The following is a 14,101-nucleotide window of genomic DNA, read 5'->3' on the forward strand; positions in this document are numbered from 1 at the left end:
TAGAAATATCTTATGTTATATTATACTAATATTATATTATATTGTAATATATTATATTTTATTATATTGTAGTATATTATATTATATTATATTAGAAATATCTTATCTTATATTGTACTATATTATATTATATTTAGAGCAATGTTACAGTTTACTTTTGAGACATTTATTCAGTTAGAGCTGCTATAAAAAATAGTCAAAATATTATTGAATTATTTAACAGGACATGTATCAGGGAAAACTGTATTGGTTTGTATTTATTTTACTTTTTATTTTTATTTTTTTTACAATTATTAACTGTGTCCCTGAAGTCGTTTCACAGCGTTTTTTTGTAGTTTCTTGCTTTAAAAAAAAATATATATATATATATATATATATGTATATATATATATATATATATATATATGTATATATATATATATATATATATATATATATATATATATATTATTTTTTTAATTTTTAATTTTTATATTTTTTTTCCTGACCGGTAAACATGTCACTATTGTTATATAATAAAAAAGAAACTTACAAAAAAAAAGTAATAATAGTAAATGTGCAGTAAAAAGTATAATATTTTTTAACTTTACTGAGGTTTATAAATAATAATTAATAATTATTGTTATTGTTAATATATTGTTATTATTATTATTAATTCATAATAAAATAGTGTTTATTTAATTATTTAACAGGACACGTATCAGGAAAATATATATATATATATATAAATATATATATATATAAAATATATATATAAAATATAATATAAATATATAAAATTATTTATAGAATTTATAGATATATATTTATTTATTTTTCCTGACAGTTAAACATGTCACTATTCTTATATAATACAAAAGAAACTCAAATAAAATAAATGTTGAAGCGTTTTAATAATAAAATCCTGCTAATTTCTTCCAAATGACTCAAACATCCAGAACAAAAGAGCAGAGAAAGAAAAGAGAAAAAGAATCTGATAATGATCCTCAGCAGGAAGTTTAAACCATCAGTTCATTAACAAACATGAACACGATCTGCCCCCAACACTGGAACTGGAGCCTTTAATTACTACAGGAGGAGGAGGAGGAGGAGGAGGAGGAGGAGGAGGAGGAGGAGGAGGAGGAGGAGGAGGAGGAGGAGGAGAGACGGCTAACGGCTTCAAGATGTGGAGGAGAGACGAAGAGACGACCTTTGACCTCCTGTTTTCTCTCAGGTATCTCAGGACAGAAGTGGCAATTTTTTTTGATTAAATCCTGTTTTATTTTATATGAAATGGAAACTAAAAAGTGTCTTTGTCACCTTGTTAACCCTCTGGAGTCCTTCTATTTATTGAAAATACACATTTTATTTCCAGTAATAACTTTATTTATATGATATGTAGACAAGCTGAGAAAGCCAGTTAAAGTTCAATCATAGGAGCTTTCACAGTGTGACATTTATGTTTCTAGACCATTTTTAAATTGTGAATTTTCTTTCTACAATGAAAACTGTTACTATTTTTAATTTACATCATGGGTCTCAAACTCGCGGCCCTCGTGATGATATTTTCATACAAAGTATAAAGCTGCCAGGAGGGGGATAATTCATCACATTGACAGGATAATTTCACGTTTTTTTCACAATTTTTTGGATTAAATACTGTTTTATTTCACAAAGAATGGAAAATAAAGTGTCTTTTTCACTTCTTTAATAACAAATGCACAAATTCTTTATTCTGTTATGTCTTTGGATGTAAATGTTACAGATATACAATCATCTTTCTGTCTGAATACTCCGTGGTTTGTTGTTTTTTATGTCCTGTCCCATGATCATATCTTCATAAATCGTCTGTCTCAGCTCTAAACGTCTCCACTCAGAGTTTCATGGTCTCATGAGAAGGTGAGTTTGTCTCATGAGAAGGTGAATTTGTCTCATGAGAAGGTGAGTTTGTCTCATGAGAAGGTGAGTTTGTCTCATGAGAAGGTGAGTTTGTCTCATGAGAAGGTGAGTTTGTCTCATGAGAAGGTGAGTTTGTCTCATGAGAAGGTGAGTTTGTCTCATGAGAAGGTGAGCTCAGTGAACCCGGCTACAGGAAGTGGCGCCGGGCTCTTCTTCTCCAGCGTGAGGCCGCGCGGTGCGGCGGGCGTGGCGATGCGGCTGCGCTGCAGGAGGCAGAAGAAGAGGAAACGTTCTCCCATCTGAGACGGACTCATCAACATGTCGTAGCTGCTGATCAGCTGCTGCCTGGTGGAGGCCGAGCTGCAGCTCCTCAGCAGGACCTGCAGGAGGTAGAACACCTTTATCTTCCCTCAAATCAGCAGAAAATACTCGTTAAATACATTTATTTAACCCTTTATCAGGCAAAGAACTATATTTGGTAACTTCAGGTGATATTTTGAGAAAAAAGTTGCAAATTTACTAGATCAAAGTGGCAAATCTGCACCAAAAAAGTTGCAGATTTGCCACTTTAATCTTGTAAACTTTTTCCTCAAAATATTATTTTCGTATGTTTTTTTTAAACAAATTTTGGCTGTATGTAATATCCTCCAATAGCCTGAAATTTGGAATTTGCAAGTATTTTCAATGAGTGTCCTATTAAGGGTTAAAGTGGTGAATCTGGGAGAAAAAAGTTGCTTTTTTCCACTTTTTTCTCGTAAATCTGAGACTTTTTTTGTGCAGATTTGCCACTTTATATCTCTTAAATCTGCGACTTTTTTTCTCGTAGATTTGCCACTTTAATCTAGTAAATTTGCAACTTTTTTCTCGAAATATTACCTGAAGTTACCAAATATAGTTCTTTGCCTGATAAAGGGTTAATACATGTGATTCCATTAATAACAAGATGTTACAGATTTGTTTGAGGCTATTCCAATCCTATCCACTTTGTTTTTACAGCACATTTAAACAACAAAAACGTCTCCAAAGTGCTGTATAAAAAACAATAAGCAATAAATAAATAAATAAGCGCATGAATCTAAAATGATGTTATAAATCAAACAGATAAACATAATAAGATAAATAAAAGACAGTAAATAATTTTCTCCACTGAAATGTATATTTTGTATCAAATATCTCACTACAGTTGTACAATGATTTAATAATAAATTTAATTGCTTCCTATCACAAATGTTTTATCTTATCTTAAATAACATTAATTAAAAATAAACAATAATTAAAATAAAGATTGAAATGGAATTAAAAATAATTAAAACATTTAATTGAATAGGAAATATGTACAGCATTTTAAGAGTTAAATTCAAGAACTTTCAATGGACTTCAAGGAATCTAAACCAAATATGTTGTAGATTTTCATAAATAAATGAATGAATTTTTTTTTTTTTTCCAGAAAATTAGGCATTTTAAGGAGTATATTTCACTCCATTACTCATATTTTTAAGAAGCTTTTTTTAAATTCTAGGAAAAATTAAGCAATTTTTTGTACGACTTTTGTAAGACTTTGTACGAACCTATGTCATTAGTTATTAAATATCTAATTTATATCTAAGTACAAATAAATAAGTAAAAAATATCTTTTTAAAAACTACAACTAATTAACAGTTAAAAAAATAAAAATATGTGATAAAAAAGAGAAGATTAACAATAGCACACTTCTTTTAAAAAGCAAAGTTATAATTGTAAAAATATATATTCTTCAATAAAGTAATGATATAATAATCATGATCCTAATATCTTCTAAAATGTAATCAGTGATAATAAAGCAGCTGACTCTCTGACCTGCATCCTGGAGTCGATGCCCATGTTTCTGAGGAAAAGCCTTTGAGTGACAGGTCCCAGACAGGCCACGCCCCCCTCCGGCCATCCGCCGCAGGAAGCTGAAGTCCACGTCGGCGGTGAGGTCAGCGGCGCCCGGAGAGGTCAGCACGTCATGCAGACGGTGACCTTTGAACCCCTGGAGGGTCAAAACAAAGAGTTCAGCATCTATTATAATAATCAGCATCAGATAGATAGATAATCAGAGAGGAGAAACGTTCACATAGTAACCAGACTGGAAGAAAAACTGGTTTACTTTCTTATTTAAGTACATATCGCTGTATATGTTTAGGTTTATAGTTGTTTTTTTTTACAGAATATAAATGCAGAAATGTGATTTAGAAATGCTGCTATTAATTTTTTTAATTTTAATTTTAAATAGAAATAGTCAAACTGAACAGTAATTATGTTTATTTTAACTATTTTATTAATTTTTATTATTTTCTCAGTTGTCATTTATAGAATTGGCTGACAATGAAATACATTGATTGTATAATAATAATAATAATATTACTTTATTATTATTATTATATACAAACAATGTAATACAGTGTTTGTATTATTATAATAATAATAATAATAAAGTAATATTGTTATTATTATTATTTTATTACATTGTTTGTATAATAATAATAATATTACTTTAGTATTATCATTATAATTATTAATATTATTATTATTATTATTATTATTATACAAACAATGTAATATAATAATAATAATAATAATAATACTTTATTATTATTATATAAACAATGTAATACAGTGTTTGTATTATAATAATAATAATAATAATAAAGTAATATTGTTATTATTATTATTATTTTATTACATTGTTTGTATAATAATAATAATAATATTACTTTAGTATTATCATTATAATAATAATAATAATTATTATTATTATTATTATTATTATTATACAAACAATGTAATACAGTGTTTGTATAATACTACTACTACTAATAATAATATTACTATTATTATTATTTAATTAAGTTTTATGTCTGATAAAGTAGCTCTCTGGGTACATTTGCAGAGCAAATCTTTGCACAATCTACATAAAAAAGGTTTATTTTTATTCCAGCTAAAAAATGTTTACTATATCAGCCACCATATCTGTTATTGATGAATTATCCTCTTCTGAAATAATATTAAAAATATGTGTATTTCATCATCAATAAATCTGCAGAAAATACTAATTTACAGGATAATTTGACTTGTTTTTGGTAGAAAATGACCTCGTCTTTAATCTTTTTGTCCTCATCCAGAGGAAACAGACAGAATGTGTTAAAATAATTAAACTAATGATGAAAGTGATTATAGGAGGAGGAGTCAGGAGGCAGATCCTGTTTCCTCTCCTTCTCTGCTTCCTACATCTGTTTCCTTCAGCTGAAGACAGACGGACACATGTCCCAAACATCCACAAATATTAAATATAGTTATATATTTATTATCCTCTCAGACAGCCATCAAGTCCTGGAATCAGTTATATTAGATTCAGGCATGGAAAATAATATCAGACCTCCTGGTTTCTTTAATTATTGTTCTTTTTAATGTCTGGTTCAACTAAAGGGACATTAGTTTAGACAAATATAATAATAACAACAAAAGTAACTGATAAGAGTTTTAATTTAGAGCAGGAGGAGGAGGAGGAAGAGGAGGGGAGAGAGGAGGAAGAAGAGGAGGAGGAGGAGGAAGAGATGAGGAGGAAGAGGAGGGGAGGAGGAGGAAGAGGAGAAGGAGGAAGAAGAGAGGGGAAGGAGGAGGAGGAGGGGGAGAGGGAGGAAGAGGAGGAGGAGGAGGAAGAGATGAGGAGGAAGAGGAGGGGGAGGAGAGGAAGAGGAGAAGGTGGTGGAGGAGGAGAGGAGGAGGAGAGGAAGAGGAGAAGGTGGTGGAGGAGGAGGAGGAGAGGAGGAGGAGAGGAAGAGGAGAAGTGTGGAGGAGGAGGAGGAGGAGACGGAGGAGGAGAGGAAGAGGAGAGGAGGAGGGAGGAGGAGGAAGAGGAGAGGAGGAGGAGGGAGGGGGAGGAGGAGAGAGGAGGAGAGAGAGAGGAGCGGAGGAGCGGGGAGAGGGAGGAAGAAGAGGAGGAAGAGGAGGAGGAGAGGAAGAGATGAGGAGGAGGGGGAGAGGGAGGAAGAAGAGGAGGAAGAGATGAGGAGGAAGAGGAGGGGGAGGAGGAGAGGAAGAGGAGAAGGTGAGGAGGAGCAGGAAGAGGAAGAGGAGGGGAAGGAGGAGGAGGAGCGGGAGGAGGAGGAAGAGGAGGAGTCAATAGTTTTATTGATAATGATTTTGGTTTTTTATCAAGTAAAACATTTAAAATCTGTCGGCTCTTAAATTAAACTGAAACTGAAGAAAACAAATCTGTCTAATCATTATAACATGACTGTTTATATTCATGTTTGTAAAATAATAATAAGGAGAAACATCAGAAACTAATAATAATAATAACATATTATCTAACTTTGACCTCAATAAAAAACATAAAATCCACCAATAACTGAACATTATGAGTAGAGTGAATCTAGATGTGTTATGGCTGGATGTTATAATGCTGCGTAGGTGTTCCTAATAAAGTGACCAGCGAGTGTTAAAGCGTCTCACTCTGAACGTGTCCGTCTTCGTCCCGTCGTGTCCGTAGTCGGCGATCAGCGCCGCGCCGCCGTCCTCCTGGATCCTCCTGGAGAGGAGCTGCACCAGCACACCTCCTTCAGCACACACCTCCACGTGGGGCCGCCGCTCCTCCTCCTACACACACACACACACACATATAAATATATATATATATAAATATATATACACACACCTCCACATGGGGACGCCGCTCCTCCTCCTACACACACACATTTCTTTTTTTAGTAATTAGTAATCTGAATCTGCAAACTAACTGATAAATGTGCAGTAAAAAATACAAATTTTCCCTCTGAAATTAATTACAAATGTCTTAAATGATAGATTATCTATAGGTCATCTTTATCACATAAACTTTTTTGCACTTTAAATATATTTTTTAATTGTTTTATGGTACATATGCAAAATTCTGTCATGTCCCCATCAGCCATTTAATTATAAAAAATACTCAAAATATTATTTAATTATTTAACAGGACATGTATCAAGAAAATGTGTGTATTTTTATTCACGTATTATTTTTTTAAATTATTTTTTATTTTATTTTTTACAATTATTGACTGTGTCCCTGAAGTCGTTTCACATGTTAGTTTGTAGTTTCTTGCTTTGAAATTTTTTTTATTTTTTTTTTCCTGACAGGTAAACATATCACTATTCTCATATAATACAAAATAAACTTAAAAAAAATCTATTTTTAACTTAAGTAATGAGGCTGAAATGACCTAAAAAACCAGCTAGAACAGCTGATTGTTTACATTTTAAATCAAGGATGAATTTAATGAGGACTTTCTAAAGTTTGGTGGTTTAATGGGATGAAGTCTGAACTCTGTGATTTAAGAGCAGGATCTTCCTCCACACAGACTGAAGATGATGATGATGATGATGAAGATGATGAGGATGATGATGTCATGTCTGGCAGCAGGTTCAGAGTGTGAGCAGCGAGGCAGAGAGACGTATAGAAGCTTTAATGTGGCAGTAAAACGCAGATGGAAGCTATAAAACAAGTCTGCAGCAGTTTATCTGGAGAGTTTCAAGGATTAAAGACTTCTTCATCTTTACTCTGAAGTTTAAATTATCTTCTGATCTGACCAGAGTTAAACCTCGTAAAACATCTCATCCGGATCATTTCTACGCTCGTTAAAAACGTCTTATTAAAGGGACAGTTAATAACTTCTATAATCAGGAACAAATGTTGAAATATTTAAAAAAGAGTGAATATTATTTAAAAAATTATAATTAAAAGAGTAAAAATTATTTGAAAAATATAAATAAAAAAGAGTAATTATTATTTAAAATAAATTAAAAGAGTAAATATTAAAAAAATAATAAATGAAAAAAGAGTAAATAATATTAAAAAAAATATAAATAAAAATGAGTAAATATTAAAAATATATAAATTAAAAAAGGGTACATATAATTAAAAAATTATAAATAAAAGAGTAAATATTATTTAAAAATTATAAATAAAAAAAGTAAATGTTATTTAAGTTATAAATAAAAAAGAGTAAATATGATTAAAAATGATAAATAAAAAAGAGTAAATATTATTAAAAAAATAAATAAAAAAGAGTAAATATTATAGAAAAAATACAAATAAAAAGAGTAAATATTATTAAAAAAATATAAATTAAAAAAGAGTAAATATTACTTAAAAATTACCTCTGTTATCTTCTCATATGGATAATTTCTCCGCTCATTAAAAAAAATCCTGTTGTCTTATTAAAGGAACAGTTAATAACTTCTATAATAAGGTTTTATAACTTTATTTCTTATTTTTCTATAATCTATAGATTAATAATACATTCTCATGCTCTGCTTGGAGTATGATCTCCTTATTTAGTACATTTTATTTTTTAATTTTTGTAGTTTTTGTGCATTTTCTGTTGTTTTTCTATTGGATTTTTTTTACATTTTTATTTGATTTGATTTATTTAGTTTGATTGTTTGTCCCCCTGGGTGTCATTCAACTATTTTTTTGCTATTTTTAAAATTTTTTATTTAATTTTTTATGTTTACTTTTTGTTTTTTTTGTTAATATATTGTCTAAATGTGCAAATATCATCACATCCTGCTTTAAAAAGTCTTAAAACTTGTTTTTTATGAGCATCTTTAAATTGTTAATTATCCTTATTTCTGTGAGCTTTTTTAAGGACTTCTCCTCCACGCTGACATTAATAATGTAATTTATTGTTTATCCTGCAGGTAGTTTACCTGTATGAGCGTGGACGAGGCCAGAGTGGGAGACGGCAGCAGGACGAACCTCAGCTGGTCCTGTTTGTTGGGGTGGATGTCCACCATCACCTCCCTCCAGCCTTTAGGAGTCCTCTACACCACACACACACACACACACACACACACACACACACAGTTAATATAAAGTTAAAAAGTTAAACATGAAACTAACTGAGAGGTTTGTTCAGTAGCAGAGAGCTGCAGGATCCAACAGGAGACGATCTGACTTTGTTTCTCTCTGGCTCCACCTGGTGGCCGTTTAGTGTAATGACACTGTGGCGCTGAAGGACACTACAACACATATTTATATAAATATTTATAAAAAATGCTGAAATCACATTAGGATTTCTTCACATAGTAGCTTTAAAATTCACCTGAAATTTATGGATCGGCAGAGCGTCAAAGAACTCGTGAGCGAGAAAGATGCTGAAACCTGAAAGAGAAGAAAAAAGAAATAAGATATAAAACCAAAGTCGGCAATTGACTAAATAAAAATAATATAACATCATTATTTTAATTGTAATTTATTTTCTTTATTACTGTATCATTATTCTTGCTATCATCATTATTTTTATTGTTAGACAAAAGTAAAATTATTATTATAATATAATAATTAGATATTATTAATATATTATTATTAATTGTATTGTTTTTATTATTATTAAATATTATTATAAAAATATTTATTATTAAAAATAATTTTCTCTGAAAATAATCATGATTTCAAAATCTAATATTGTGTCAAAACACAAACATTTATATGAAATAAGTGTCACAAAATTAATTAATTTCCTTTAATTCTACACTTTAAATATTATCTATTATTTGCTATCAATTTCTTCTTTTTTAAAAATTTTTCCTTAAATTAATACCGTCAATACTTTTATTTATTTTCTTAGTTACTTTGTAATTAATGCTTTCATTATTATTATTATTATTATTATTATTATTATTATGGTTATTTTCTCAATTGTTTTTCTACAATATTTTTCTTTTTAATTATTTTTCACTAAAAATGTTCCATTATTTAATTTATTTATCTTCTCCCACATTTATTTTCTCTTTATCCAACTCCATCTTTGGCTCCATCTGCCTGACTGGTTTCTGTCTGTCTGTCTGTCTGTTTTGCAGTAGGGAGAGAACACTAACAGGAGGAGGGGAGGAGCAGTGATTTTAACTGTGTCTGTTATATAAAAAACAAGAAACAAACATCTAGAGACACTATAAACCATCAGTGTGTCTCTGCTGTGTGAACCTTTGGGGACGTCCTCTAGTCGGTGGTACCAGGACACCGGCAGCCCTCCAGCAGTTACCCCACGCCGGTAGACCCCCTCCTCCTCCTCCTGGCTGGTCTCCTCCTCCCTGCTCTCCTCCTGGCTGGTCTCCTCCTCCCTGGTCTCCTCCTGGCTGCTGCTCCCTGTCAGAGTCTGGGCCTGGATGAGGCTCAGAGCTGGACTCACCTCCACCAGGTGGAGCGACACCGAGGCTCCGCCCAGAACGGACCTCAGCTGGTCCAACACCTGGACACACAGAATACAGTTATTACAACCTGAGGAGGACAAAGACCAGAAACACACTCCAACATCTAACTAAACCTACCTACCAGCAGCTTTAAACTCAATCATTAACATGTTTAATCCTCTGGGCACATTTTAGTTTACTCCCCTTTCAGACACTCCAGGCTGAAAATGTCCACTTCCAAAAAAAACAACGCTAAAAACTTTACAGTAATGAATTTGTGAATCAAAAATGTTTAAAAATATAGAAAATATTATTTTAACACAAAACAATGAATTGTGCCTCATTATGGCTATATTGTTCATTCATATAAAAGTGAAATATATTTAGTTTAATTAAGTATGTCCTTATAATCTTCACAGACAGAACTTAGACTGGCTTCATGAGAATCACCCACTCGGGACGTTTTCAGCCATATTTGTCATTTATCACTTTTGTTTTGGTAATAATTTTGGCTGTGATGCTGCAAATGGCCTGATTTTTGGAAGAAGGTTTTTTTTCTTGATATATTCTTTGAAATTGAAATTGAAATTTTTCTAATGGGTCTATAATAATACACTAATAATACACATTTACTACCCTTTCAGACCACATGTCCACCTACAAACAAATGCTATAAAAACTTAACAAATTAATATTTTTTCTACTTTTTTCTGCATAAACTTCTTAAACAACTTCCGTCCCGCTCAAAACTACCAAATGTTTAAATATTTTTGGCATTTTAACCCTTTAAATGCCAGTTAGATTGCATGGTGTCACTGATGTTTTTATGGGGAAAAAAACCCCACAAAAGTTTGTTATTTTCCAGATAATAAATTATTTTTTTCTGACCCATTAGAAAAAAAAAAAAAAAAAAAAAAAATTATTCTTCCAAAAATCATGCCATTTGCAGTATCACAGCCAAAATAATTACCAAAACAAAAGTGATAAATGACAAATATGGCTGAAAACGTCCCAGAGGGTTAATCGCTTCTCACATTGAGGACGAAACACTTTAATCTTCTGATGTATTTCTAAACTTTTCAGACTGATCTGATGATATGAGGTTAAATAAAGTTCTCACTCTGAGGACGTCGCTGGCCAGAGAGCCTCTCCCAGGTCCCAGCTCCACCAGCTGCAGCTGTTGGGGTCGACCGGCTCCCATCCACTCACTGAGGATCCACACACCCACCAGCTGCACACACAAACATGTTTAAATGCTTAAAAACAGCACAAAGAGCTGCTGTTACATGTTTTATCTCACTATTAACAAATGTGCTTTTTCTTTTTTAGCTTTCCTGCTAAAAACATAAAGATTTATATAATTTTTTGTGTTTTTTTTAAAGGATCCTCTTTATGAGTCAGTCTGCAAGAATGTGATGTTTAATTAACTTTTCTTAATTTTGTTTGACACTGGGTGGTAAACTACACAAATACTGAACTAAAGTAAACATTGCAAATGCTTTTATTTTATATGAATAATATAACATCTTCTATTATAAGATGTCTGCATAAAAAACATATCAAAAGCTTATTCAATAATAATAATAATAAAATACAATAAAAAGAAAAAAAATATCTCAAATTAGAGAATACAACAGGGACCCCCTCATGTAACTCATGTCCCAAAAAAAATCATTTAAAACAAATAATTAAATTATGTTTAATTAAAGTGTATTTTTTCTTACACAACTATAGTCCAGGGTTTGAAACATAACTTAACTTAATTTTGTTTGACTCTGGGTGTTTGTTTTTATTACCGATCAAGCAAATGTGACATAAATTTTATTTAAACTTGACTTCACTTTTTAAACCTGTTTAAAAGCCAAAAAGGTACATTTAAAACGTGACAGTGTTATACAGTAAATACAAAGGATATAAACAAGAGAAAAATTCAAAATACAATAAAATTAAGATAATTGATCTGGTTCTGTGATATAAAAAAAACTGTTGTCATGTTGTAAATATTGATTCTAACATTTTATAACTTTTTTATTCATTTATATAAATTTGAATTTATATAAATACAATTTAATAAAATTGTATTTATTGAATTAATTATTTATATATATATATATATATATATATATATATATATATATATATATTTTAGTGATGAAGTTGCTTTATAGGTGAGATGTGATGAGTGGATAAATAATGTAAAATAAATAGTTAATGTGAAATTAAATCCTGTAATAAAATAACAATTTTTTCCTTTCAAGGTGGAATTTTTTCAGTCTCACCTCTCCAAAAATCTGACTGATTTCTGGTGACGTGATGAAATCTCCGTCAGGTCCCAACATGTTGTTCCTCACATAATAACCCTGGAAAACAAAATCAATCAGTCTGAATGACAAACAATGAAGAAAAAATCATCTTAAAACAGGAAATTAAAGCGTCATTCATATGAATAAAGGACAACTGGTGGATTATGTGGCTCAAACATTTAAAAAAAAGACTGATCGATCTGATTTTCAGTGCAGCTGAGTTAGATTATAGAGTGACTGAATATATATATATATATAATATATATATTTAACTCACGGTGACTGGGTTGGTGAGCACCTCCCTCATGTACTCGGCTACTGTTATTGGACCTGTGGCTTTTATTTTGGAGGTGAGGTGTCTCAGCATGGAGTGTCGAGGTTTTTCTTCTCCTGATGAAGAGCTGCAGAAGAGTCGCAGCGGAGCTGATCGCCATCGCACTGAAACACACACAACAAATATATGTTTTATTATTAAGGGAAAAAAGTCTTCAATGAAATGTCCAGTAATTTACACACATTTGCATTTGGTTAGTGTAAGAAATGTGCATTCTGAATAATTTTACTTCAAAAAATTCAAAATGACTTTATTTATCCCCGACGGGAAAATTCAGTATTAACCCTGTGTGTATATACTGTACATAATCAAAAAAATTATATTTATTTATTTAGTATTTATTTATTTTCACTATTTATACAGCTAACCTACTGAACACTTGACTTATATATGCATATTGACGTTTATTTTGTATTATGTGTGTGTGTGTATATATACATATATATATATATATATAATAAACGTATAATTATACACATATCTAGTTTTCACGTAATATTCCTGTCTACTTCCTAAAAAAATCTAGTTAACAAAACTTATAATAACTCGATACTTTTTATTTTTATTATTATTAATAATAATAATAATAATAATATTATTATTAATAATAATAATAATAATAATAATAATAACAATAATAATAGGTGATGAACTTAACAGAACAAAAAACAAGGCAATTTACGTGAAATTAAACCTTATAAAAAACCTATCCAATATGCCAGAAAACATACATATAATACAATATAATATGGCATTTAGGTTTTGCAGAATTATGTTGCCTAATAATAAAACAAATATGAATAAATATCTGTCCGTTAATCTGAATAAAATCGTGTTTAATTATAAATATTGATCAGTTCAATGAACTCACCTGCTGCTGATGGATGATTGAAGACTCTGCTCATCAACATCCAAACCCTCATCCTGCTGGTCATGTGAACCAAAACACAGCTAAGACTCTGTTTTACAACATATGATAATTAATATTTGACCTGGTGTCATAATTCAACAGGAAAATAAAACTTTAAACCACGTGGACCAACTCTCTGTTGACAGGAGAGCTGCTAACCGGAAGCAGCCGGATATAAAGATTTAGTTTCGGGTACAAAATATCAAAAAATATATTTGTTTATTTGTGTCTGTCTGTCTTTAAAGAAGCTTAAAACAGGAAAAGTCCTTGTGCAAGAGCAGAATGCTAACAGAGAGAGAGACGACCTTTAAACTAACCGGAATGAAGCGAATCACATCCGGCTGACCTTTCACAATAAAACACCTTTATTTTGACGTTTGTTGTACTAAATAAAAATGAATAATACTGTTTTTAAATCAGTTTTTAAATGCGAAAGCCTTAAGTTGAAATACCCAGAGCAGCAAAAAATAATAATATTAAT

The 14,101-nt window shown here is 30.9% G+C and overlaps 1 protein-coding gene across 1 annotated transcript; it reads right to left on the reverse strand.

The window, feature by feature from the left end:
* Nucleotides 1–1,722: 1,722 nt before the first annotated feature.
* ndufaf7 (NADH:ubiquinone oxidoreductase complex assembly factor 7) lies at nt 1,723–13,943 on the reverse strand. The gene is given in 11 exon segments (XM_059356500.1): nt 1,723–2,258; nt 3,715–3,792; nt 3,794–3,889; nt 6,355–6,498; nt 8,592–8,705; nt 8,987–9,045; nt 9,868–10,132; nt 11,194–11,304; nt 12,353–12,433; nt 12,654–12,814; nt 13,582–13,943. Coding segments are annotated over 11 exon segments (1,395 nt in total). The 5' UTR covers nt 13,646–13,943; the 3' UTR covers nt 1,723–2,036.
* Nucleotides 13,944–14,101: the final 158 nt, after the last annotated feature.

Source organism: Centropristis striata, chromosome 18 (assembly GCF_030273125.1).
Source record: "Centropristis striata isolate RG_2023a ecotype Rhode Island chromosome 18, C.striata_1.0, whole genome shotgun sequence".
Classification (NCBI taxonomy): domain Eukaryota; kingdom Metazoa; phylum Chordata; class Actinopteri; order Perciformes; family Serranidae; genus Centropristis; species Centropristis striata.